The sequence below is a fragment of the Pongo pygmaeus genome, chromosome 3 (genome assembly GCF_028885625.2).
Source record: "Pongo pygmaeus isolate AG05252 chromosome 3, NHGRI_mPonPyg2-v2.0_pri, whole genome shotgun sequence".
Classification (NCBI taxonomy): Eukaryota; Metazoa; Chordata; class Mammalia; order Primates; family Hominidae; genus Pongo; species Pongo pygmaeus.
In genome coordinates, this window is record NC_072376.2 from 30,021,346 (window position 1) to 30,049,146 (window position 27,801).

General features: G+C 36.0%; 1 protein-coding gene across 5 annotated transcripts in view; it reads left to right on the forward strand.

Moving 5' to 3' along the window:
- The window catches only part of PCDH7 (protocadherin 7), a 423,894-nt gene that overhangs the window by 58,523 nt on the left and 337,570 nt on the right, over nt 1–27,801 (forward strand). Inside the window, exon 2 of one of the 5 annotated variants that reach the window (XM_054485438.2) lies at nt 7,519–11,567. The exons of the other annotated variants lie outside the window; for them this stretch is intronic. Coding sequence (XP_054341413.1) covers nt 7,519–7,596 — 78 coding nt within the window. The 3' untranslated portion in view covers nt 7,597–11,567. Of the gene's footprint in view, nt 1–7,518; nt 11,568–27,801 lie in introns of those variants that run through there. 5 annotated transcript variants of the gene reach the window in all.

The window sequence follows — 27,801 nt, forward strand, 5'->3', positions numbered from 1 at the left end:
TCTACCTCCTAAAGTGCTGGGATTACAGGCATGAGCCACCAGGCCCAGCCCCTGGTCTCCTCATTTCTGAAATTATATTTCTACATTTGATAGTAATGTAATGACTTTCTTGTACCAAAATCAATATTTAAATATGTTCATATCAATCCTTAAATCAATGTCTTAGTGTTTACAAAAAGTATTTCCGAAAACATTTCTAGAACTTTCTAATGGTCAGAAAGCATAGATTTTTGCAGCTGGTAAACCACAAATCATATTAAAAGATAGTTATATTCAACTTAGAAATTCACCTATTATCAACCAAAGGGATCATATATAATCACTGTGCCAATTCTTAGATTTTTAACATATTTTTCATAAAGAGGAAACTGTTTGTAATTTCTAATTTTGTCCTATCTCACATTTACAAATTCAAGTCTCAATTAATTCCTTGGACATTTAATTAATTTGCTTTTTAGTAGATCAAACTGTTAATGGGTTTATCCATCACCTGGAAATACTTTGTATTTTTCTACTCTTCTCTGTGGGTGTTCAAGGCTCCCCAAGTAGCTCTCAATTTTTCAGGCACATGATTGCAATTTTAGTGTCATTTAAGGACAGCCAAACTTGCTATTCACTTCATCTTCTCATTAGCTTCTAGTCTCTGTTTCTCTCAGGCAGCCTTGGCACATGAATACCAGCCAATACTGCTTTTGTTTCCAAAGGTGGCCAGTATTATGGCCTGAAGAGGATAATGATGATAGTTTAAGTTTGTATCATTTTACATTTTTATTATGCGCCTTCAGAATGGAAATGCATTAACTCATAACTTTGGCCAAATGTAATTAGAACTCTATAACTGGGATCCATTCTAATGTTTTACTTACATAGTGCATAGTGGTATGGTCTATTTGTAGTAATCTCCATCCTTCCCTGATTTAGAAAGGGTGTTTCTTTAAAATAGTTGTTTTCTGGCCAGGTGGGGTGGCTGATGCCTGTAATCCTAGCACTTTGGGAGGTCGAGGCAGGTGGATCATCTGAGGTCAGGAGTTCGAGACCAGCCTGGCCAACATGGCGAAACCCCCGTCTCTACCAAAAATACAAAAATTAGCTCGGCGTGGTGGCACATGCCTATAATCCCAACTACTCAGGAGACTGAGGCAGGAGAATCGCTTGAACCCATGAGACAGAAGTTGCAGTTAGCTGAGATTGCACCACTGCACTCCAGCCTGGGTGACAGGGCAGTCGGAAAAAAAAAAAAAAAAAAAAAGCAAGAAACAAATAAAATAGTTGTTTTTACAAAAACAATAAAATAAAAGTATAGACCAAGAGAAAGATGATTTAACATTGAAGAACAGGCTCTTCTAGAGCACCAATCTTTACATAATTAATTACGTTAGCATTCTCTTGACAAATAGTTGTTTTATTTGAATACTCTGTCTTTTGATAGTTATTGAATTAATTTGTCTGTGTACGTCTAATTGAGGATGTTCAGGACAGCCTGTTATGTTTGTTTGTTTTTTCTTAGTATACTCGATTCTATTATATGTAGGCTTCAGCTAAGCAGAGAAAATAGGAAAAACAGCTCATGATGGAGCTGAGTGGAATTAAGAAAATCTCTGGTTTAGGCAGAGAAACTAAATCCTCTCACTGTTTTCTGACCTCACCTTGTATCTTCCTGACAACTTTGTACATATAAGCAGATTGTAACCTTGGAGAGAAAAATGTAAGAGCCAAGTAAGTAAAACTATAAGAAATAGTTTTACCATTTCAAAAGATAAATAAAAGTTTCCTCAGAACCAGGACTGTGTTTTCTGGTGCTTTGTATTTCCTTCCATGCCTCTTACATGACTGGACTTATACATAACATATGGTATTCTTTCTAATGAATCCTGGGATTCCATGATTTTAACAGCCAGTCAGTCAGGCAACATTGATTGCTTGGCTATCCAACCCAAGGCGTTCTTCTTTTTTTTTTTTTTTTTTTTTTGAGACGGAGTCTCGCTCTGTCGCCCAGGCTGTAGTGGTGCGATCTCGGCTCCCTGCAAGCTCCGTCTCCTGGGTTCAGGCCATTCTTCTGCTTCAGCCTTCCGTGTAGCTGGGACTACAGGTGCCAGCCACCACGCCCGGCTAATTTTTTGTATTTTCAGTACAGACAGAATTTCACCGTGTTAGCCAGGATGGTCTCGATCTCCTGACCTCGTGATCCGCCCGCCTCGGCCTCCCAAAGTGCTGGGATTACAGGCATGAGCCACTGCACCCGGCCCCAAGGCATTCTTTTGTAAGTTCCCAAATCATTTAAACTCTGAAGTCAGGGCCAAGTATCTATGATGAAGAATTCGTATAATATTTTCTCTCTCTCTCTCTCTTTTTTTTTGAGATGAAGTTTCACTCTTGTTGCCCAGGCTGGAGTGCAACGGTGCGATCTTGGCTGACTGCAACTTCCACCTCCCGGGTTCAAGTGATTCTCTTGCCTCAGCCTCCCAAGTAGCTGGGATTACAGGCATGCGCCACCATGCCCGGCTAATTTTGTATTTTCAGTAGAAACGGGGTTTCTCCATGTTGGGCAGGCTTGTCTTGAACTCCTGACCTCAGGTGATCTGCCCGCCTCATCCTCCCAAAGCACTGGGATTACAAGCATGGGCCACCATGCCTGGCCTCTATCTCCTTTTCTTATGTAGCTAATCAGTGGTTGACTCGCAGACTAAAATACTTATTTTTAAGAGTATAGTTCAAACAGCGCTAATGGCCTTTGTCTGTGTGTATACTCTAACATATGTAAATGGGTATAGACTTCCCTTTCTTTGATTGGATAGAATGAATCTTTTAATTAATTCTTTTTCTTGTTGCAATTTAGACAACTTTCAGGTATGTAGAAGTTGCTTCATATGTATGCATCTATTTAAATAATTATGATAGAATATATATTTGTGAATTTAAATAATCATGATAGAGTATGATATATATGGAAGTTTCTAGAACTGAGCTTCTTAACACTTTTTTTAAATATTAGTTTAGGAAACTTGTATAAGTTTGCTTATTTTTTTTTAAACCATGCCAAAAATGGAGATATCTACAATGATAACTTTGCTGTCTATTTTTAAAAGATTTGAACTTGGATTTAAAAAAATAAATGTGAGGAAACATAATGTAAGGGGAACCTATTTGATTTGAGCCCTAATTCCACCACTTACCTGTGTGATTTTACATAAGAAGATTAAACACTCTGAGCTTCTGTTTCAAGTGTAAAATGGGAAAAATATGATTCCTACTTTACAAGGACTTTTTGAGGTTAAATTAGATAGTTAAATGCAATCTTGTAATAAACATTGTCGGAGAGAAAAGATTTCTTTTTCTTAACCATTGCTAGATTCATAGCTGAGGCACCTATAACAAAAGATAGAATAATAACAGCAAAGCATTCAAATTTATTTAATATAAGTTTTCCATGACATGGGAGCCCTCATTAAAAAATGAAGACCCAAAGAAATAAGTAAACATATGTTTTTATGCTTGGGTTTGATGACGACATGGGTAGTCACAGAAAAGTATGATTGGACAAAAGAGGTGTGATTCAATGTCTATAAACTGAGGGGAACTTAGCAAGGCCTATTTGTTCAGATTCTTCTTTGTGGTATTGTGTCTTCAAAGATAAGGATGTTCCTTTCCTTCAAGTATATGGAGGGCACCTCTCGAATGAGGGTCTTATCACCTGCTTCAAGGGAGAAGGGCAAAGGGAAGGTGAGAGTTGGCTTTCCTGCTCCTGCTGTTTTCTCAAATGCCAAGGTACCATATTTTGGGGTGGTGTTTCTTGAGCCCCATCAACGTCTATACAAGTGTCACAGTAATTAATAATTATTAACATTTATGGTTTTTGATACATCATTAGTATAAATGAGAAGAAAGTGAAATACCAAAATACCATCCAAAATTGTCTTTCTCATAGTCCTCCACTTTCCTAAATCCCATGTTCACTCTATGTCCTGTCTTTCATTTCAAATGGTTTTCTAGTATTAAAAAAATATATATATATACTTTTCAATGTTAATAATAACATTGGTTATTCTTAACCAATGGTTCACCTCCTCTATTATGCATTTATGCTCTAAAAATTAACATCAACTTCCTGTTGCTAGACTGTGGAAACTTAACATCAATTTGATTTTGTGGGTCGTGGACCATACTCTGTGTTTTATATCATACTTTTTATTTTTCCCTAGATTTGAGCATTAGACAAGGAAAAAGATAATGAATATTCATGGAATCATTTTACATATTGCCAATTATATGCAAACACATTCAACAGATACTTGTACTTAATCTACACCAATTACATAGTGCATGATTTAGTATAGAAGCATATCTAATAAAAATAAGAAGAAAAACAGACATCTGTTTCTTTAAAAATATATATATTTCCCTGTCTGTGGTTTTGAAGTTTTTCAGGATCATAGATAAAGGACAGGTTTATTCCTATGTGTGGGTGTGCAGTGTGTTCTTGTACCAAGGTCTGAGTTCTTTTCCAATTCTCTGCATAATTCAGTTTTCTTCTCCTAGCACTAGTTACCTATTGTTGGCCAGGGAGGTCTAGAGAAGGTAAATAATATAGCTTTTATATAAGTGAACATTTTACTGATTTTTTTTAAGTAAAATTCTCAGCTTAATTTAGCCTCTGGGGTAGGAAATGGAAGCTGAGTGAGACACAGAGATAACCTGGTAGAAGGTGCTCAAGGAATGATGTGGCTTCATCTCCATTTGTTTGTGTGTGTGTGTGTGTGTGTGTGTGAGACTTGTTGCCTGAGTGATAGAACAAATCCAGGAGAAAGGGTGAAATGCAAAGACAAAGGCCGTGTCTATACAACTTCAGCTGAATTGGACTTGACTGAAAGATTGGTTTGGTCTGATTTACTAGAGCATATCTCCTCAGTGTCTGTGATCTGAAAATTGCTTCCAGGGCCATTTTAATTAGCTGATTCAAATCAAAACCAACACATGCTGGTAACATCCAGTTCTACTCTGACCCTTACCAAAGACAATTTTCAGAATGGTGATTCCTAAGTAGTTGTGTATAAACTCAATAAGTGATTCAAGATAGGCACTTTTTGTTTCTAAACATTTAATCTTTAATGGTGAGAAAAGTACCTATTTCTTTTGGCTTTAGTGACAGGTATTAGTACATCACTGCATTTGTTCAGCACATCACAGCTTAAACTACAAAAATAGAAGCCTGCTCTTATGTAGTTAACATATGAAATGAGAGAGTTTCTGTTCCTTGATAACATTTTAATACGTGGACTTGATTATGCTGCATAGCAATATGATTAATATAACATTTAAATGCATTATATTCCTGGGGATGCTTTTAAGTTAAAAGTGTAAATCAGGTCCTGAAAATAAAAATTAAAACATTTGACACCTATAATTTCCTATTTTTTAAAAAAATTGTTTTACTTATCTATTCGTTTATTAAAAACCTTGCAGAAAATTTTACATAGTATCTTTCGCTTAAGAAAAGAAGAGAAATACTATTATAGGAGAATTAACAAGAGAAGCTTAATGAAATTGTAGGTTGTTAGACTAAATTTAAGAGAGAGATGGGGAAAAAAAGGGGCAAAATGGGGATGCTAGTAAAGTAAAGAGCATTTACTATAGTTTGAAAGAGGTGTATTCCATAATCTAAAATATGACAAACAATAAAAAGTCAAAGATAATCATGTGATTTCAAAATATTAAAATTACATATGTGATACTATGATATAACAAGTCATATGATTTCCCTAATTGGTTATTTCCAAATATGCATGTATTCATTAATCCAATTTTCAGGGCAACCAACCATGTACCAACACTGAAAAGAAACAGAAAGTACATGGTATTTGCCTTCATAGACCACATGGTAGCCTTGTATAGAATGTGATAATTAAATGAATAACTTCACAAAAATAGTTAAATAGTTGATAACCGCTATGGAATCATATCATATATAAGAAAAGTGCATAATAGGAAAATCTAATGTGGTCCTGGTATACATTACTTTAATGTAGTTTTAGTTGGTTAGTAAATAATGCACAATATCAGAAACTTTGAAATATTTAGCTTTCATCTCTGTATAAGGAATTTTAAAATTAAATGTGCGGGGATATGGTTTGTGTAAAATAGCATGAACTATCTGAAATTTACAATTTAAATCATAAAGATTCACTTATCATAGGTGCCTTGGTAAATGTGTTTTGCTTTATGTAATTAGCCTGAATATCCCCATATATATTAATTTTTAAAGCTATTGCTAGAGAAACAGAAAGATATTGCTTTTATTTCTAGAAGAGGACATCATTTAAATTTTAAAATTAAGACATATTTTAATGCTGCTTAACTTTATACAGCTAATATTGATAATATACTGTCAGAGCATTTTAATGCATTTTCTGTTCTTTAAATGATTAATTTTAAAGTTAGTCATTACTTGTTTTATTACACCATTTACTTTCACAAATAAGTTGGTCCAACATTCAGTGAAATAAGTCATTAATTTCTTTTCTAACTTTGACTCTAGTGTGCTGATGCATTGTTACATTGGAAATTAAGTGGAATATTTCTCTTCTGATCCTAATTCTTAAAAATAAGTACTTTGGGCAATGAAATGTACCATGTTTACTCTATGAAAGTGATTTATTATTATTTTTTGGCAATATTCAGACTTACTAAGATTTTACTAACATCAATTGCACCACCATGGAATTGGAAAAAGACACTTGGTGTACTTTCTGGCACCGAAAGTACAAATTGGCCTGTTGGTCAGGCTCAAGTTCAGAGAAATATTTAACACTATTTAAAACTGACATTAGCACCAAAATATTTTGAAGGAGTTTTTATCATAACTTTTATTTTTCCAAACTAGAAACAAAGTTGGGAAACATTGTGCTTTTACAGTCATGACTTTGGAGAGGGGCGTAATTCATCCTTGACCAGAGATTTGCAGGCCATTTGTTGATAGCATATAACTTGCCCCGATTTCTATAGAGAAAGTGAGCTATCTAATGATTGCATTAAGAGACTAGAGCTACTTGGAAGGGTGTGAACATTCAGATCAAGCTCACATCTCTGAGATCTTAGGGATGTGCAAGTTGTAAAAGCAGTGACAGCAAAGTTACCGTTTCATTCTTATTTGTATTTGTAATATAAACAAAGCAAACAACACTCCCCCAGCCCCTCTTCTTTTGACATTTCATAGCCTTGAAAAGCTTGAACTCTGAAACACACTAAATGCAATGTTTCTTATACCATGCAAACATCTCTTGTCAGAGATAGCATCCTTGAGATTAGCCAGCTGTATTGATTTAGATGCCTCGGGGTTGTTAATTGTAGTGAGGACTGTTATGTCTCTATGGCTTCTGAAAGAGGTTATGGCTACTGCAAATACATCTTAAAGAAGGAAAGAATACTATCAGCCAAGATGTGCAGTCCAAGCTTTGGAACTAGGCTGGCAAAACCCTACTCACATCCCTGTAAAGCAGACATATATTTTTGTATTTTTTATAGGTGGATACAGTGCAGACCACGAACCCCTCTGGCCACATTGAGGAATCGTGTAAAATGAATGTATGTGCTCGTAAGTGAAATACATGCAGTGTTCCAACTCAATATGTTGGATCCTAATAGACCTGGATTTGTCTTGTGTAAAAAGAAATCGATTCCCAAGGGGCAGGATCACTAACTGATTAAAATGAAGCTTTGATTTTGAAGAAAACAAAAAAGGCTTTAAAATAAGATCTCTGCAAAAAGGAATCAAACTGTGCTTTGTAAACAAGTGAAAAAAATCAAGCTCTCAATATGGAATAAAGGAGGGATGTGAGAGAGGTTTTGCAATCTTATCAATTACTGTGGAAAAACAGAATCAGATAACGCCATACTCAGGAGTATGAAAAGAAGAACAGGAAATTCTTTTTCTTCAGTTTGCACTTGAATGGACTCAAGCAAAGAGTGTGAATATGTATCTTGTTACTGTTTATAGTTAATAATGTGGAGATTAGTATATATGTGATTTCATTTGCCTCGTTTGAACTAATTGGATGCATTATATAGAAATCACCTGAGCCTGTGCTAGATCAACAAAGAAAATGGAAATGTATACCTCAGGATTGAAATCCGAGAAAATTAGACAATTCAATGCTATTTAATAAGGCATTAAGAAGGAATACTATTGCCAATCAGGGAAAGTGAGAATCTAGTGAACGTGAGAGGAAATAAAATTTAGGCAATTATTACACTTGTTGAAACATAATTTATGATGGTGTAAAAGCAGAAGATAGATCACCTCACAGACATTTTACACAGTTTCCAACTGAATTTAGGGTTAACTATGTAAGTGTTCAAGGAATGTATGGCCATTATATCAATAGGAAACTGTCCTTTTAAATTTGTGATCCTACGCATTTATATACGCAGAGGAGGGCCTTTTTAAATTTATTGAGGATGAGTTGCATGCTGGAAGTACCTCTTTGCATTACAGTTACTTGCTCAATTGAAGATACTGTATAAATATAAAGTCTAATTTTTGTATGGGTGTGAGGGTATATATATGCAATTATGTGTGTGTGTACAAGTGGAAGGAGGTAAAATTTAATGATTAGCATTTGCACTTTGGTTTGTTACCTAGAACGTAAAGAGGTAGAGTAAACTGTCTTAAGCCATTCTGTTATCATTATTAAAGATTATTATTCACAAAGGAAGCAATTTTAAAATAGAATGGCCACTTCAACAATTTGCCAATTAAATATAATATTTAATGCAATTGAGCCATTTAAATTAAGACGATACCAATGCCTGAAAATAATGACAGTAGGCTCATGTGAAATTAGTCTGCAGACACTTGGAAACTCATAGTGTCCTCCTTCAGGCTGTTTCACATAGCGGCAGGATGTGAATCATGGGTGCTATTATAGAAAAGAATAGGGAAATATCTGTGTTCTAACTATAACTTTTTAATTCTACCAATAAGTTACATGTGCTTTCCCCCACTTTTCTTCAACCTAAATTATATAACAAGTAATGATATATCAACATGAATAAGGTAGTGAATATTTAAAGCAGATTGACATATTTTTGTGTAGTCACCATGTGCCATAATAATTTTGAAAGTGTTATTCTCTGCTATTTGTACTAGTTTCTTTTTATGTTGCTGATTGACTTTATAGTTAAAATTTTTACCTCTTCTTTCTATGTGACAAACAACTGCAGTTAGTACCCTATCTATAATATTACAGGGATTTTTGTCCTTATTTATGCTACTATAATAAATTATAAGCCAACAAACTGTATAATTCTATTGTATTGAATATTTTTTGCGACCAAAATAATAAAAAAAACTACTTTATAAAATGCCTATATTTCCTATTTTAACAGTCTCTTAAAAGATAATGGGACATAAAATAAGTTCATATTGCTGGCTTTTAGAATACACTCTCTACAGCTTTACAAATGGAGAGAAAAGAGTTTATCTTAGACACTTAAGATAAAAAGATTTGACTGAGTTAATTATAAGAGTGTGTGGAGAGAAACACTCTGAACAAGTTAGAAGTCTAGATGTCAAATTTTGCTGTGCCACTAAACAGCCAGACATGAGGGATACATTTTTTGAGTTCACGGGTACTCAGGCTTTTCAACTGGGTTTTGGAATACACTATCATTTTTAAGATAATTTTAAGTCTTAACTTCAAAGGTTTTGGTAACTTAGAAATGTTTCAAACAGATACTTAATATTCGTCACCTTAATAATCAATATTGATCATTCATATTAAGAGAATCACATGCTGGTTTCCACTTAAATTGACCTCAAGCACAAGACCAAGGGACAGTATGAATTGACAGTTGTTGCTACCTCACCATTAGTTTAACCTAATGCAAATATGTACTGAGGTAAAAGTTATCATGTTCTGGGATCAATAGGTCCCCACCCGCCCCAAGTTAATTGAAGCAAGCAGTACCCAAGTACAAAATTACTCGATTTGTAACAGAGGAAACCTTTTTGTTCTGCATCGAGTTGAATGCATTGCCTGGCAGAATATTAAAGTGCAAGAACCAGTTTTTCTTGCTCTTTACGCCTGCAAGGATTGATCAGCTCATGAAGGTCTCCTTGACTTCAAAGGCATTTCTAGACTTGGATCAGCCTGATTGAGTTCAGAAGAGACGGAAACACTAGCCCCTGATGTTTATTGCTGTAGGCTCTTTCATCTAATAGTAATTCTCTGCTTTAGAAGAAGCAACAGGCAAAGTCTTGTGACTTATAATTTCACGATTAATGTTTACTTGCAAAGTGCCTCACACAGAAAATAGTGCTTTTATTTTAGTTTCCTGCTACTATTCCAACTGTGAAAGGTCAGGGAACCAGTAGGAAGCAAAATGAAAGCATGTATAGAGGGTTTTTTTTTTCCTTCTCTGCAGCAGGCTGACTTGCAAAATAGTGTCACTTTCAGAATCCCAAAGGTGTGGTGGATAATCTTCAGGAAGCCTTATTTAGAGGACTGTTCACACTGAATTTTTTATTTAGGTGAATTTCTGGCCATTGATGAAACTGAGATAATGAAATTTAATTTTGTCCCATTAATTCTTTATTTTCCTTAGAAGATTAGATGAGAGAGTTGCAGACTTCCACCTACCAAATCTCTCTTATGTCCCCCTGTTTCTAAATAAACCTTCTACCCTTTCCTCTTGCCTCTATTTTGGGGGAAAAGAAAAGGAAGACTAAACTTGGCTCAAGGAAAATGGCTATCTACAGCAGAAGAACAGCTGTGAATGAGAATCACCAATTGAAAACTTATGTGCAGAATCCATCCTTAGATTTGGACTCACATGAATAAAAATGTCACTAAAATATAAAACAAAATCTAAAATATGCTATTAAGGATCAAAACCTTGTTTTTGGTTTTAGTTCTTGTTATTTTTTTTGAATGCTATTGTTTCACTTCCCTGTTTTGGTAAATATAGTTTAGTTGAACTGATTCTAATATTTCTTTGATGACTTTTTAAACTTAAGTTACTGAGTGAACTCTGTAGAGGCGATATATTCATTGCTCTCTTAATATTCTTATTAACTTCCTGAAGCAGATACTATTATGTTCATGATACCCATCTTGCAGATGAGGAAAATGAGACACAGAATTTCAGTAACTTGTAAAGCTACAGAACTAGCAGGTAGTGGAACTGGACTTTGAGTCCAGAGGTCACATCAATAGGAGGGCCTCAGAGCTTTGATGCCAAATAGTAATTAATAAATCGGGAACTATCTAGGGATGCAGAGAGGAATTTTGTGGTTCCTTAAATCACATATCCAGTGGCTTGATGGATTCAACTTGCATGACTTAGATGGGAAAGGTACTCAAAAGTTCTAGCACACAGAAATATTGGATGAAGATGAAATCTGATATAGAAGATCTGCTTCAAATATTGTAGACAGGGCTGGCCATGGTGGCTTATGCATGTCATCTCAGACTTTGGGAGGCCAAGGTGAGAGGATCTATTCAGGTTAAGAGTTCAAGACCAGCCTGGGTAACATAGTGAGACCTCATCTATACAAAAAGTAAAAAACAAAATTAGCCGGGCGTGGTGGCAGGTGCCTATAGTCCCAGCTCTCAGGAGGCTGAGGTGGGAGGATTGCTTGAGCCTGGGAGGTCAAGGCTGCAGTGACCCGTGTTCACAGCACTGCACTCCAGCAAGAATGATAGAGAGAGACCTTGTCTCAAAAAACAAACAAACAAACAAAAACAATAAATAAATAAATGCTGTAGACAGAAAAAAAGAGATTTTTTTTTCCAATTTACCTGCTTTATGGGCTTAACATATGTTCCTGTATATATGTATAATTTGTGTCAAAAAACATTTTGAAAATGTGTATCTTGCCACTGGAACCTAAATGGAATGAGGAAAATGACAACTGCATTCTTTGAACAGGGAGAGTTCACAGCCTAATGGGGACACAGCCATCCATGCAGGCTAGTTGTTACAATGTCATGTGCTAAATGGCAGAATATTATAGTGATTAAGAGTGCAGTGTCTGGAATTCAGCCTGCTTGGGTTTGAAATGTGGTTCATACACTTACAAGTTGAGTGAAATTTGGACAAATTACATCTTACTGCCTCCATTTCTTCATATTTTAGATGAAGTTATTAACAATATTTACTATTTACCTTATAAATTATTTATGACTGTTGATTAGATTAATCCAGGCTATGTGTGGCCGGCATGAGAAGAATTCAATAAATGCCAGCAATTATTAATTTTCTTATTGTTGTTTCTATAGTAGTTGCTGACTTAGATGTTCATGGGCCAAAATAAGCCCAATGTCATTGTCAAAAGGTGAAATGCCTATGGAAAAGATAATCCTGATCCTTCAATATTCTCTATATGCTATTGTGTGAAACTCAGCAAAATTCAGCAGATACAAGTTCTCCAGTTTCTGGTCTGCTATAATTCAAATATAATTCAAATCTTATAGCTCTGTGAGCTGTAATTTTTTCAGGCATAGACAAGTGAAAGGAAACTGTAAAAGCCAAAATCAAATCTCTGTCACAAACCAATGATGAAAGTTTCCAAAAAGGTTGAAGAATAATTTTTGAAAATCACTTTATCCACAGTCATAAGGGTATATACAAATTCCTCCGACTACTAGTAGCATAAGAATCATGAAACCTAAGAATTATAAATTGTCATATTATCATAAAAAGATAATACTGATTATGATAACCATTTCACAAATAGTTGTTATTCTTTGCAAATATTTAATGTGTCTATTATATTTGATGAGGATTTTATTTCAAAAGTTTTTCATTAAATAGCAAATGTGCTGTGGTTATTAAGTGATAAGATTTCAGTGTATGAACAGAAACAAAAATGCTTGCTGAATTGAACTGGACAACATTTAATATCTGAAAAGTCAGTGGCTTTCATTGGAAATAGTTAACTAAGAGTATTTTGGAGAAGATAAAATGAGCAACCATTGAGAATGTTCAGTTTTGCTTGCTTGAAACTACTTTTTGAAAGAAATATATTAATTAATAATTGTGACTGGAAAATGTTGCTCTCAGAAATGGCCCTCTGGTCTTGGGGTACATAGTATCATGTGTGAAGATATGAGAAAGTTGTATTTTAACTTCATATCATAGTTTAGCAACTGAGCATCGAAAAGAAACAAATCCAATTTCAGATTTTCATTAGATGACAAATCTCAATAATTTTTACAGATTTTATGAAAGGGCTGGCTACTCTATTTTTATGGATGTTAATACCACCATAATAACCTATCTTATGCTGCTTTTTTTTGAAGTTCAAATGAAGAGTTAAAATTAGGGTGATTCAAAATGAATGTCTTAGCCTATATGGTTCAATGTTAGGGGAAAAATTAACATTTCCAATTTTAAGAGATTGGAGCTCTGAGATCAGGTACAGCTCAGTCTGTTTTCTAATTGCTACTGCTCAATTGTGTCAGTGAAAATTCTATCTCAGTAGGAGCTGAGGGGGATCCAGGTCTCTAATCTTTCTTTTCTGTGTGTCTAGCTGTTAAAGGCGGGTCAGCATGAGTTTTTTCTCCCCTATGTGTCAGACTTATGAAAGAAGCAGACATTTGGTATGTGCATTCCAGAAAGATCAGAAACTGGCTGCCTCCCGATAATACATTTCGAGTGGGTACAGTATTCTAACATTCTGCTGGTTGACTTTTAAAAAACCCTGCATACTTATTACATAAAAAAGTATGCCATTTTTTCAACCCCAAATTGAAACCTGATTGTTAAAGTTATGTAATTGATAAAAATTACATGTTAAGAAAGACACTGGTAATATTAAGGAAATAAATTTATCACGTGGGCCTTTTAAATAAAAATGCTTTGATGAACAGTCACATAAATGCCTTGCTATTTAGATTGAGAAGTTTGTGAAAATGTTTATGAGGCTTACTTCCAATTAGTCCTACTTTAAGAGTGATTGTATTCAAATTAACACCAACGAGAAGGCAAACACAGAATCTTTTTATCTTTCAATAGCCCTCTTTAATACCAGGAAGAAATGCAATATGTATCTTGCACTACTGCTTAGTAACTGTGTGCTCTTGTCATTTGAGATTAACATTTGGATTAAAGAGCATGATTAAAAGATTCTAAATTAGTAGTTACCAAGCTGAAATGACACAAAAGTTAAAACAAAGTAATACAACAGTCTATTTCATGCAATTTATTTCTTATACCAGTTAATTAGCACTTTAATTAGCATGATGTTTCATGTTGTGACCTAAACCATTGTATTCCCAATGGGTTTAGTGAAGACAATTAAAAAAAAAAAAAAAAAAAAGAAAAAGCTGCAGAATTGTTGATGGCTGTGTCACATACCAGCAGAATTAAATATAATTCTTGACTTTAAAACATGAGAATACACATATACTTTGTTCCTGAATTCAGAACAGATTTTTTTAAAAGGCATTTTGATGGTATGAAAGACTTCCACAAACTCGAAGCATATGAAATAACTATGTGTGCAATAGCGTTAAAGGAACTACATTTTTAATTCCAAATGACCACAAATCAATGCCCAAAGGATTCACTTAGATAAAGAAGTACCTTTCACTATTTTGGGAACAAACATAAAAGATATGTATAAAGGTAATCATGTTTTTGAATAATAATGTGATTCATAGGAGTCTATTAAGGCCATTGAAATTACTTACAAAGGACAGCATTCTGGAGAGTCACAATGGAACTCTGCCTTTGGACAGACCTGAGGAAAAGAAATATGCACCTTAGAAGTCATTTGTTGCTTGCAGGACATAAAAGAGTTCTCTCATCTCTCCTCTCCTCCCCTCCCCAGTGAGAACATATTCAGATTGTGTGTGCTTGTCTTTATTATGTGAGATAGAAGTTTCTGCAGAGCCAAAGACAGTCATCTGCCAGAAGATTGGTTCTGCCATTTTGCAACAGCATAAAAAATGGCCACAACGGTTGTGAATATTGGACTATAAAACATGCAAACCTCCTGAAGGTGTTTTTCTCTTCATTTTATGCTGCTTACTATTCAAAACATGCAAAAAATAAAACCTTTTAAAGATCTAATATCCAAAGATTCTGTCAAGCTTGCTTTGTTAATCACTGGAAGCTGTTGGCCTCCTGTTTTAGGACTGTATAATTAAACTATTAGTTTCCTTTGAATTTGTATAATACAGTAGGTCCACAGAGGACTCTTATTTCCCCTCTTAAAAATTGTTCCATAGCCTCTTTTGGCAGTTAATCTACAGATATAATTTGGAATTTCTCTAGAATTGTTACATAATTCACAGATAATTTATTGCACACAGAACTGTGTATTTATGGAAATCTGATTTCATTGTTATGCAAAACCTTATAAGAAGAGAGACATTTAAGTTTAATTTTTTTTCCTTGTCTCTTTTCTTTGTTGAATGCATAAATTCAAATGGCTCACTTTTTGTTTAGTAGGGAATTTTGGCAAATGACATACAAAGTATCTAAAACTTATACATTTTAAATTTTTAATACAATCGATTGAAAGTTCTATTTTGTAAAATAAGAATAAATTTGAATTTGTGATAAAAAAATTATCCAGTAGACATTTTTGTTGAGACAAACACAAAGATGTGTGATACCTACATTTCTTTGTAGTTTGATGGAATGAATATCATTAGACAATCAGAAAGTTGCAGTTTTATTTTTGGTCTGATAGTTAAGTGATAATGATTTGATCTGAGAGTGACCTTTCAATTTGAATACATTTATTGAGTATTTAAATTACTATTTTTCCTCCCTCTTGGATTTTCTATGAAAATACATAATTTAAACCTATATATAATTTATAAATTAAAAGGCGAATTATTTAGAGCACCAATATGGATCAGTCTTTGAGACTTTGGGGAAATTACTTAATCTATCCTGTGTTTATTTATTTATTTGTATATATTTTGAGATGGAGATCTCACTGTGTTGCCCAGGCTGGACTCGAACTCCTGGGCTCATGCAATATTCCTGCCTCAGCCTCCGGAGTAGCTGAAATTACAGTCAAATCCCACCTTACCCAGCTCTCTCATGTGTTTAAATGAAAATAATAGCACACTCTGATGCCATTATTTGGAAATGTGGATAAGTGAACATTTTACATATGACATAAATAATATAATATATAACACTTACAGCACTGCCTGGCATAAAGTAAGAAACTGTAATAGCTGTTGTTAAAGAAGGCTTGGAAATGTGACACAAGTCACAAAGCTACTCACTTATTGGTTGAGCTAAGATTCTAGAAGTCGTCTCAATGCAAAGAGAACATTGCCTGGCATACAGTAAGTGCATCTAGGTGCAATCTTCTATTAAAAACAAACACATATTTTCCAAAGGTCTCACACCAGTCAGTAACCAGGCTGGGATGAGAATTGCAAGTGTGTCTGACTTTAAACCCTAATTTCCTTAAATGTTTGCAGGCATCTAAACTTGTTATTAGAAATATTTGTTGGTATAGATTTCACAACCTTGATAAATACACTTGCTGTTTACCAAGACTTTGAAAAGGTATGTTTTCAAATTGTTTAGAATATATAAACGTGCCCATAAAACATGGTAATATTTGTAAATGGGAACATAATAAAAATGATTAAGGATCAATGCACACATTGAGTTGTAATTATGAGAATAAGAGTTTCTATATTGTCTTTTAATATAGAAACTATTTATTGAAACAAACATTGAAAAAATATGTAACAAGTTTATTTATTTTCTAGTAGACTTCAGCAGAGTAATTAGGTAAGTTCATATTCTCACCTCCATTTTTTTTTGAGTATTTGGAATTATATTGATAAAAGGTGTCAGGCTGTTGTGTCTATGAGAAATCCCTTTAAAATCTTGACATTCTCTTCTCAGCTGTTGCTACATCATTTTTCTTGCCATTCAGTTTTGTTTAACTGTGAAGTTTAGGAATGCTTCATTTCAGTTTTCTTCAAATATTTTACTGCAGTTTTTCTTATTAACTGGTTTTTCAAAGATATATTACAGTTGGATCTTTAGATTGACTACTTCTCAGTAGGGGCCCTAACGGACTTCCCCAGTAGTCACCGTTATTTACTGTTTAGTCTGAATTTGAAATTGATAAGCCCTGATGACTGTTATTAGCAGCCATTCCACTTATTGTGCCATCTAGTAATATTGTATCATGGAAATAGGTGTTCTTTAAAAAAAACAAGAGTTCTCTGTTTCTATGTACTGCTGTGATAACGGATCAAAACTATGAAATACAACAGATCATGGTTAGGCCTGAAGAGCTTAGTTGATCTGATATTACAGATTGTGGACAAATTGCATATACTGGATTCCGATATTACATAGAAGGCTAAAATATTCCATACACTGCTGCCTCAGATTCTTGCAAGGACAGAACAATTTACTTCTTGTTTGAGTGTGCTCAGATATATCCAGTGCCAGTTTGCTTTTAATATGTAAATTTTAAATTTCTTGATTTAGAATCACATTCCTCTGGTTCTAAACTCCCTCTCCCACCTTATTTTCTGTTCTTCTTCTTCTAGAACTCTATTCTCCAACTAAATCTCATAACTTTCGAAGGTCTTCACCTGCTTTACACTTCCCTGCCAGCTTATCCTAATCCTTACTGTTACCTCTTCTGCAATTCTCTTTCTAATTTTACATGAGTAAATCCTACCTGCCGTTTTCTTTTACTGAGCTTTTTCTAATTATTAAGTTGTTAGTGCTTCTTTTTTTAGATGGAGTCTCACTCAGTAGCCCAAGCTGGAGGTGCAGTGGTGCGATCTCCGCTCACTGCAACCTCTGCCTCTCGGACTCAAGCAATTCTCTTGCCTCAGCCTCCTGAGTAGCTGGGACTACAGGTGCACGCCACCACGCCCGGCTAATTTTTATATTTTTGGTAGAGATGAGGTTTCACCATGTTGCCCAAGGTGGTCTCAAATGCCTGAGCTCAGGTGATCTGCCCGCCTCTGCCTCCCAAAGTGCTGGGATTACAGGCATTAGCCACCAGGCCCGGCCACTTCCTACTTTTTGTTTTGTTTTGTTTTTTTGAGACGGAGTCTTGCTCTGTCGCCCAGGCTGGAGTACAGTGGCGCCATCTTGGCTCACTGCAAGTTCAGCCTCCCGGGTTCACGCCATTCTGCTGCCTCAGCCTTCCGAGTAGCTGGGACTACAGGCGCCCGCCACCACGCCTGGCTAATTTTTTTTTTTTTTTTGAGACGGAGTCTTGCTCTGTCGCCGAGGCTGGAGTGCAGTGGCGCCATCTCGGCTCACTGCAAGCTCCGCCTCCCAGGTTCATGCCATTCTCCTGCCTCAGCCTCCCGAGCAGCTGGGACTACAGGCGCCCACCACCACGCCCGGCTAGCACGCCTGGCTAGTTTTTTGTATTTTTAGTAGAGACAGGGTTTCACCGTGTTAGCCAGGATGGTCTCGATTTCCTGACCTCGTGATCCACCCACCTCGGCCTCCCAAAGTGCTGGGATTGCAGGTTTGAGCCACAGTGCCCGGCCCACTTCTTACTTTTAATAATGGAATACTGTGTGCATGCTAGTGTTTATGTATGTGTATTTCTTTATCACACCATAATGTCTTCACTGGGAAGATCCTGGTGTAATTCATATTTACCTATCCTTCTTTTCCAGTTCTTTGCAGAGTGCCTTGCTTATAGTAGATTACAAGATTGCTTACTAAACAATGGTTGAATTCATTTGATGCCATAATTGGAAAATTACGTGTTTTCTGGGGCATGCAATAAATATTTATAGAGCTCTTACAATATACTAGATGTTGTGTTTATCACATTCTTAAGAAAATAGTAAATGCTGGGTCTTACAGTTGAGGTAATATACACATGTTTATATACATATATGTCATGAATCTCATGAATCTATAACAAATCATGTGAACTTCGTTAGAGCTTCACGTTCTTTTGTGTTACTCAGGATCTACTATATTGCTGGAATTCAGTTGTTACCAAGATAAGTGTGTTACCCATATGTGATAAATATACAGTGCCAAGAGTCCAGGCTGTAGTGGAGGACAAGTTGGTGTCCAGGCAGCATCATATAAAAAGAGGCTGGAAAATGGATCAACATACCTAAGACGTTGTATTTAAGTTAAAGGAGATTCAACTTGAACTTGGGAGAAATGGGAGTCAGACAGCATAGTTCTTTACAGACCGGGGAGTGGATGCCTTGATTTGTTAGAACAATAACTTTCATGACGGCACAGAGGAAGCACTATAGAAAGAAGCAAGTAACCCTAAATATATCTGCGTTGTGTGCTTACTTGAGACATATTTCCATTAGACTTAGAACCCTTGTGACATTCATAGCCAAGATTTATGTAAGATAGGATGTAGTAGAGACAATTGCATTTGGTCATTTCTAAGCACCAATATGATGTTTGGTACATGAGACTTACTTCTTTAAGTTGAGGAATAAATATAATTAACAACAAAAGAGAAACATATTAATGCATGGTTTCAAAAATTCATAGGCACAAAGTCATTCTGTGAACAGAGTTCAGTTAAACTATGTGTGATGGCATGGCATAACTTCAATATAATTTTTTAAAATTACTTTGTTGAATACTGAAAGTTAAAAGAGACTTTCCTTGGTGTTAAGCTAGGTTCTCAATGAAGTCATGCCTAGGAGGCTATCTTGATGTTGAAGGCTAAAGAACCATCACTAACGAATCCGTGGCCTCTCATTTCTACCTCTATCCTTCTCTGAACTAACCGTTTAAGCTATAAACTGATTCGTATTTCAGGCTGTATTTGTTTTATACTTTGCAGCATATTACTAATTTTTAAAATTATTTGTTTGCTTTTGTGCTTCCTGGTTTAAAAAAAGAATTTATGCTGCAGATAGTACGAATATGAATTACACAGTTCTGTAGTTTATAGGACTCACTGTTTTCTTTTGAAAAAATGTAAAACAATTCATGTGATTTCATTTGTAGTAAGACAGTTCTGGCAGTTCTGTGACAGTGAAATTTTAAGGATCATCAATATCGGAGACATAGTCTGTAGAGTTACTTTTTTTCTCCTTTCTTTTTTTCACCTTTAATTCTAATTAAAAGATACTTTACTAGACTAGATGCTTCTGCCTGGATGTTTTCTGTCTGATCTTTGACTTACAATCAAGGACATTCACCTTCAATCTGTTAGAGCTGAAAGGGCCTATGGCATACTAGGGGCTATCTAGCATTTCAAAAATTCAGAATCCCTGTCCTATGAATAATGATTAATGTACAGTACTTATAATGTTAAATTTTCCAAGAAAGACACCCTGTAAAGTTTTCTATATTGTTGAAGCCATTCTGAATATTCTGTATAAAGCAGAAGTTGCACATAACATATCTATGCAAAGTATTTAACCCATGGTTCTCTAGATAAATATTCACATGCATATAATTTTCAAAATGCCTGGATTATGCTATATCATAAAATTCATACAAAATCCCATATCAATCACATTCAATATACTTTATCATGTACTTTCTTACAAGTAATTGTGTATTTATCTGAATTTTTTATTAGTTTTCATAAGTTTCAGTGGGAATATGGTCTTTAACATTGCAGCAATGTGTGTCATGATGTGACAAATCAAAATTTATTCTTCTAATTGAAAGAGTTAAAAGTTTTCTTTTTAAAATTCACTTAGAAATCAAGGTTTCCTTACTAGACTTATTACTATGAAAAAATATAATCTGTAATATATTTTTGGAATTATTGCATGTAATTCAAGATTTTCTCAATTCTTAATTTGTTATTTATGAATATAACTTTTTTTTTTGGAGACAGAGTCTCACTCTGTCACCCAGGCTGGAGTGCAATGGCGCAATTTTGGCTCACTGCAACCTCCCCCTGCCAGGTCCACACAATTCTCCCACCTCAGCCTCCTGAGTAGCTGGGACTACAGGCACACACCACCACACCCGACTATCTTTTTATTTTTTATTTTTAGTAGAGAAGGGGTTTCACTATGTTGGGCAGACTGGTCTCGAACTCCTGACCTCATGATCTGCCCACCTTGGCCTCCCAAAGCGCTGGGATTACAGGCGTGAGCCACCGTGCCCGGCCTATGAATATAACTTCTGTTGATATCATAAGTAAAGTATATCAGTGTGGGGTCATGAGCTGACTAGATTGAAGCATTAACCAATGGAGTGTAGGAGTATAAAAATACTAGATTATTTTGGATATACACACACAAACACATACACGTACATTTGTATATATTTTTGCAATATGGATTTTTCTTCATATATATGTTTCATATATATATATATTTATTTGAAAATGTATTTTTTCAATTTGAAATATCACTAGAGGGCTATAATTACTCAACAATAATTGCTGAGTAGCTACTTTAGCCCAGACACTGTGCTTGAGGTTTTGAATTTGAATATGGGAAATAAAATATCTGTGCTCTCAAAGACCTCACTACCATGAGAGTTAGATATGTTGTAAATGCTATAGCAAGACCGAGATAGACAGGAAAAGTGAGGATATTTGGGAAAGGTTCAATGATACAAGAACCTTTTGAGTTGAACCTTGTAATAAATTAAGTTTCCTCAAACTAGGACAGAAGAAAAAAGCATTTCAACTGGATGAGAAATCAGGAACAAAGTCAGGAGGTATCAAAGTGCACCATTTATTAGACAAAAGGTACATCATCCAGTGTGGTTAGAGTACAGGGAGCATGGGATGAGTGACTAGATGGGAACTGGAAAGAGAAACTGGACTTAGCCGGAGATGGGCTTTGAATTTTATGCCTGGAGTTTGTATTTATCCTATAAACATTTGGAAGTCATTGAAAGTTTTCATGCAAGAGATAACAAAATACCTGTTTTGGGAAGTTGGCTCTGCTGATAGAGTGGAGGGCAGTTTATGGTGAAAGCTCTGGAAGGAGGGATGCTTGTCAGGGGACTAGTACAGTCTGATGAAGTCTGCTTATGTGATTTTGATGCCATGCCCTTGGACACTGACCTTGGAGACAGATCAAGAAGCATATGGACAGAAGGATATGAACTATTTGGTAGGTGGTTAGATGTTGGGAAAAGATTAGATGTTGGGGAAAAGAGAAAATAATAATGGATAAGATATTTTCTTCAGATTTTAGTTTTGAACATTTTAATAAGAAAGTGGGATTGGAAATGTGGGAGATAAACATTAGGAGGAAAGAATTAAACAATTTATTTACATTTGGTGATAGGTGACTCCATGCGAGTAAATGAAATACCCAGTGAATATATGCATATAGAGAGTAAAAACAGAAGGCAGAATGCTAATCTTGATGAGCCATGGAAAGAGAGCATAAAAAAAAAGCCAATGAAGTAAACTTAGAATCAGGGGACAATTGTGATAGAAAGGAAAGAAGGAGTGTTTCAGTATACATGGAGTCAACATGCTAATAATAATATCAAAAGCAACAATAATAATAAAAATCAATTCAATCCCTGCTAGCCCACTAGGCTTTAAACTAAAGATATTACACAAATTATCTTATTTAATCCTAATAGCATACTTTGTTTTAAAGAAATAGAACTCAAGTTTATTACTTAATATTTTAAACCAAAGAAAGCTTCATGAATCATGAAGTAGAGCTCACAAGGTCATACTGGAGGATGAAGAAACATGTGCAGGAAAGAAAAAGGTGTGTTCCAGCTCCAGAGGGTAGAAGTAAATTGAGAAGTTAATACGAACTGGTAAACTGTCTCTTTCAAACTCTACTGCTGGAATGACTTAAATCCAATTATGTTAATTTATTTAATTCCTATGCTCACTATTTAGATTCCAGAGAGAGAATGCTGCTGAAATGTCCTGTTGGAGAAACTAGTCAACCTTTTGGTTAGAGAAGGGTAACATTTTTTGACTAACAGTCCTACCAGGCTAAATTCCGTGAGTGAAAAGTAATTTGCTCAAGGGAAAGCAGGGTGTCCTTATCAAAAGAAAGTAGAATACAAGAGTATGTTAAAATTGTATTGTGTAAAAGTGACTCATGGATCTTCAACTTAAATGTGAGGGTGCCAAATCTTAGGGTAATTAACTTGCTCAAATTCACACAGGTTAGTTAAGTGAATGAATTCATATCAAAGCCAAACTCCATCATTCAGATCAAGAAAACTGAAGTGAGAAAAGGCTGTTTTATATAGCATTTCTAATAGTTTCATCAGTATGGTAGCCAGGCAAGAAAATTATTAATACATCAAGTTTTATGGAGCCAATTTTAAGTAAATTCTTTGCCAAGAATTTCTGCAGGAAAGAAAAGGAAAGAGCAGTTCGGCAGTGGAAGAGAGGAGAGATGATCTCTTTTACAAAATAGGAAAATTTAGGTAGGTTTGTGGGTTGAAAAACAGTTAGAGGTTGAACAGGAAGGAGAAAGTACATGGATGAAACAAGATCCTGTCAGAGGCAGGAAGGAGTGGAATCAAAAAGTCAGATGGACCAAAGAATAAGGATTCTTTTGAGATGCAAAATGAGATCCAGATGAATAAAGATGCAGATAAATTTGGAGATATAGAGGAGGGAAGCGGAAGGGGTTCACAACTGATAGGCTCAATATTTTCAGCAGTAAGGGGGGAAATCATGTGTTGAGGTTGAGGGGAATGAGGATAAGGGTGGGGATCTGAGGAGGGTGTGGTGGGAACAGCTGCTGTGTGGAATGGGAAGACCAGCCAAGTAGGAATGAGTAATAGGGCTGCTGAGCAGCTCTGAAGGTTCAGCTGACATCGGAAATCATACATTTGTAGCAGAGTCAATCAGCATGGTTATTCAATTTTCTCAGGAACTCTTGGCAGCCCAGGAGGAGGAGGAGAGCAAACAGATGGTAGGACTGATTTGGTAATGGGATTGGCAAGGCAGCTGCGAGAGAAGGTTAAAGAAGGGAAGAAATCAATTGCACCCATGAAAGTGTGTTGAAAATGGTTTATCAGGGGGATCAAAATTAGGGAAAGAAGGAAGTCAAGCCAGGAAGGATTAGACACTGCCAATTCAGGGAAGAGTGAAGCCATGGAGGTCATTAGCCTTTGAAGCTTAAGAGGAGGTTTTGTGAGCATGAGTGAGTGGGATAGGTGATGAGAGAGGAAAATTTCGCAATTTTAGATATTACAGTAGAGCATTTTTTTGTTTCAAAACCGCCCATTTTGTATCTGTGAGTGTGATTGCCAAAGCTGAGTAGAAGTGACTGTCACTGAAATATAAGGCAAAAGAATTTCAAACCTAAATAGGGGAATATGTCATCCAAGTAATCGAGAATGGTGATGATTTATAGAAGATAAAACAATAGGAACAACAAAAGCAACAATAAAACACCAGCTGCCAAGTTATTCAAGTGCATTTTTTTTTCTTAGAGACAGGGTCTTGCTCTGTCACCTAAGCAGGGGTGCAGTCGCATCATTATGGCTCACTACAGCCTCGAACTCCTGTGCTCAAGAGATCCTCCTGCTTCAGCCTTCCTCACTGCTGGGACTACAGGTGCATATCCCTATGCCCAAGTAATTTTTTTTTTTTATTTTTTGTAGAGACAGGGTCTTGCTATGTTACCCAGGCCGGCCTTGAACTCTTGACTTCAAACCATCCTCCTGCCTTGGTGTCCCAAAGTGCTGGGATTACAGGCATAAGCCACTGTGCACAGCATATGCAAATACACTGATGTAGTACTGTGGATGACTAGATTTAGAAGACAGCTAAAAGGTTTGATTGTTTGGACCTTTTAAATATAAGACTTACTGAACTAAAGCAGTGGAACAGTGTCCCGGAATTGAAAGGGGAAATCCAAGAGAATGTCCCACTTCCAAGAGGGACAAAAAATTACTATTTTTAGCAGTATTCTAGCACATAGTGAAATCTATGTGAATAAAACTTAAACTAACCGGTTTTCTCAAGCCCTTTTATAAGGGTTCTGATCCTCTTCATCAGGACAGAACCCTCATGGCCTAATCGCCTCCTAAAGATCTCACCTTTTAATACTGTTACATTGGGTTTAAGTTTCAACATGAATTTTGGACATGACACAAACATTTAAACCATAGCAGTGTTTAAAATAGGTTATATCATCATATGTTTAAATGTAAATTGGCATGACCTAGTAGTAGAGAGGTCTCTACTTCTACTTAGTAGAGAGGTCTCTACTTCTACTTAGTAGAGAGGAAGACATTTACCCACTTGAACATACTGTAGGCTAAATGCATATTAAGATTTCATGCAGGCCAGGCATGGTGGCTCATGCCTGTAATCCCAGCACTTTGGGAGGCCAAGGCGGGTGGATCATGAAGTCAGGAGATTGAGACCAGCCTGGCCAATATGGTGAAACCCCGTCTCTAGTAAAATACCAAAAATTAGCGAGGCATGATGGTGTGTGTCTGTAGTCCTAGCTACTCAAGAGGCTGAGGCAGGGGATCACTTGGTCCTGGGAGGCAGAGGTTGCAGTGAGCAGAGATTGTGCCACTGCATTCCAACCTGGCAACAGAGCAAGACTGTCTAAAAAAAAAAAAAAAAAAAAAAAAAAAAAGATTTCAGGCGTAGGTATATTTTGAAATGAGTTTAAGTTTTATTCTGCCATGCAAGGACGCAGAAACAATGCACCATCTTGGAAGCAGAGAGCAGTCCTCACTAGACATTGAATCTGCTGGTGCCTTGCTCTTGGACTTCCCAGCCCCTAGAACTGTGAGAAATAAATTTCTGCTTTTTATAAACTACCCACTTAAAGATTATTATATCACCAGAAACAGACTAAGACAAACATAAAATATCTAACTAAAATAAGGTCTCTGACTTAGCTACCACTTCCAGTAATACCCCCTTATTTCTGATCTCCTTCACCAAAACTTGTCAAAGTGTTGTCTATATAGTCGTTCTCCATTAGTCACATCTTAAGGTCTCCTTAATTGAGTCCTAAGGGGCTCGTTTTGTCTTTTCTACTCCACTGACATGGCTCTTATTAAGGGCACCAGGTCTCTTTTGCTGAATCTAGTTGTCAATTCTGTCTCTTCTTCTAAATCTTGTCATTTGAATAGTTGTTCACTCCCTTTCCTGGAGCACTTTGTATCACTCTATTTACTTGGTTTTCCTCCTTAATTGCTGGCTACATCTTGTCAGTCTGCTACTCTGGTTCTAATAGATGTCTAAGTCTTGTAGTGCCCCCAGGATTTTGTTTTCATGTATCACCATCCCAGACTTCTCCCTTGGGCTCAGTACAAGTGCTCAGTACAAGTACTCACCTGTCTTTTCTAAAGGTGAAGGCATATGGTAGGTTTTGGTGCCAGATTCTCTTTGGCTCTTGTAACCTATTAGCTGGCTGACTAAGGCAAGTTTCTTAATGTCTGTACTTTAGTTTTCTCATCCATAAAATGAGGATAATACTAAGAACTACTTCATGGGGTTTTGGGGAGGATTAAGAAAGTAAAAGATATAAATAAGTAAATACATATAAAAGTAGAAATGTTCTTGGCACATATTAAATGCTCAATAACTGCTCATTATTAATTGTATTACAAACATAATAGAGCAAAAGTAAAATCATTGATTATTTTCCCTCTCAAATATTCTAGTTTATTCTCTTCAGAAACCTTTCTCATGAGTGAAGACTACTGACATCCAACCAGTTGGTTTAGGGTAAAAATCCAGAGATCATTTTTTGTTCTTTTCCCTCTTTATGCTCTTCCAACCTATCAATCATTACTGTTATTTTCACTTCAAAATTTTATACCAAATCTGACCACTGTTCATCATCTCCTTCTCTAAACCATAGTACAGGCCACCAACATTTGCTCTGTTTCTCTGATACTTCTATGCTTCTTACAATACATTCTCCATGGAGTGACCTCTCTAAAGTATAAATGCACATTCAGGTTGAATATCCCTTATCTGAAATGCTTGGGACCAGAAGTGTTTTGGATTTCCAATTTTTTCAGATTTTAGAATATTACATTGTAGTTACTAGGTGAGCATCCAAAATTTGAAATCCAAAATGCTCCAGCAAACATTTTCTTTGAGTGCCAAGTTGGTGCTCAAAGGTTTTAGAGCTTTTCAGATTTCAGATTTTTGGATTTGGGATGCTCAACCTGTATGTCCTTTCATTATTTAAAATCCTTCAGTGGCTGTCGATCACATTGAGAATAAAATCCAGTCTCCCAAACTGGTACAAGCATGTCTTTATTGAGTACTAGCCTGACTCTGGAAAGTCAGCTCTTTTCTCAGAGCTATTCACTAAAATCCACTCTGACCCCTTTTCTATCACTCAAACATGCCTAAAGATTTCCTTTTTTTTTTTTTCAGACAGTCTCTCTCTGTCACCCAGACTGGAGTGCAGTGGCATAATCTTGGCTCACTGCAACCTCTGCCTCCTGGGTTCAAGCAGTTCTCCTGTCTCAGCCTCCCGAGTAGCTGGGACTACAGGTGCATGCCACCATGCCTGGCTAAATTTTGTACTTTTTTTAGTAAAGAAGGGGTTTCACCATGTTGGTCAGGCTGGTCTTGAACTCCTGACCTCATGATCCACCTGCCTCGGCTTCCCAAAGTGCTGGAATTACAGGCGTGAGCCACTGCTCCTGGCCAAGATTTCCCATTCTGAAAGCCTTTGCACTGGTTATTCTTCTGCTTGGAACATTTTTTTTTGCCCTCAGATCTTCATATCTGCCTCCTTTTCATTTAAATTTTATTTCAAATTCCATGTCCTGACAGAGGCTTCTCTGACTACTTTCCATCAAAATACTATATTTTCTATTTTCTGTAGCATTTACTAAGGTCTTCAATCTACAGTCCCTGCCCCAACCTTAATTTGCCCATGTTGATCA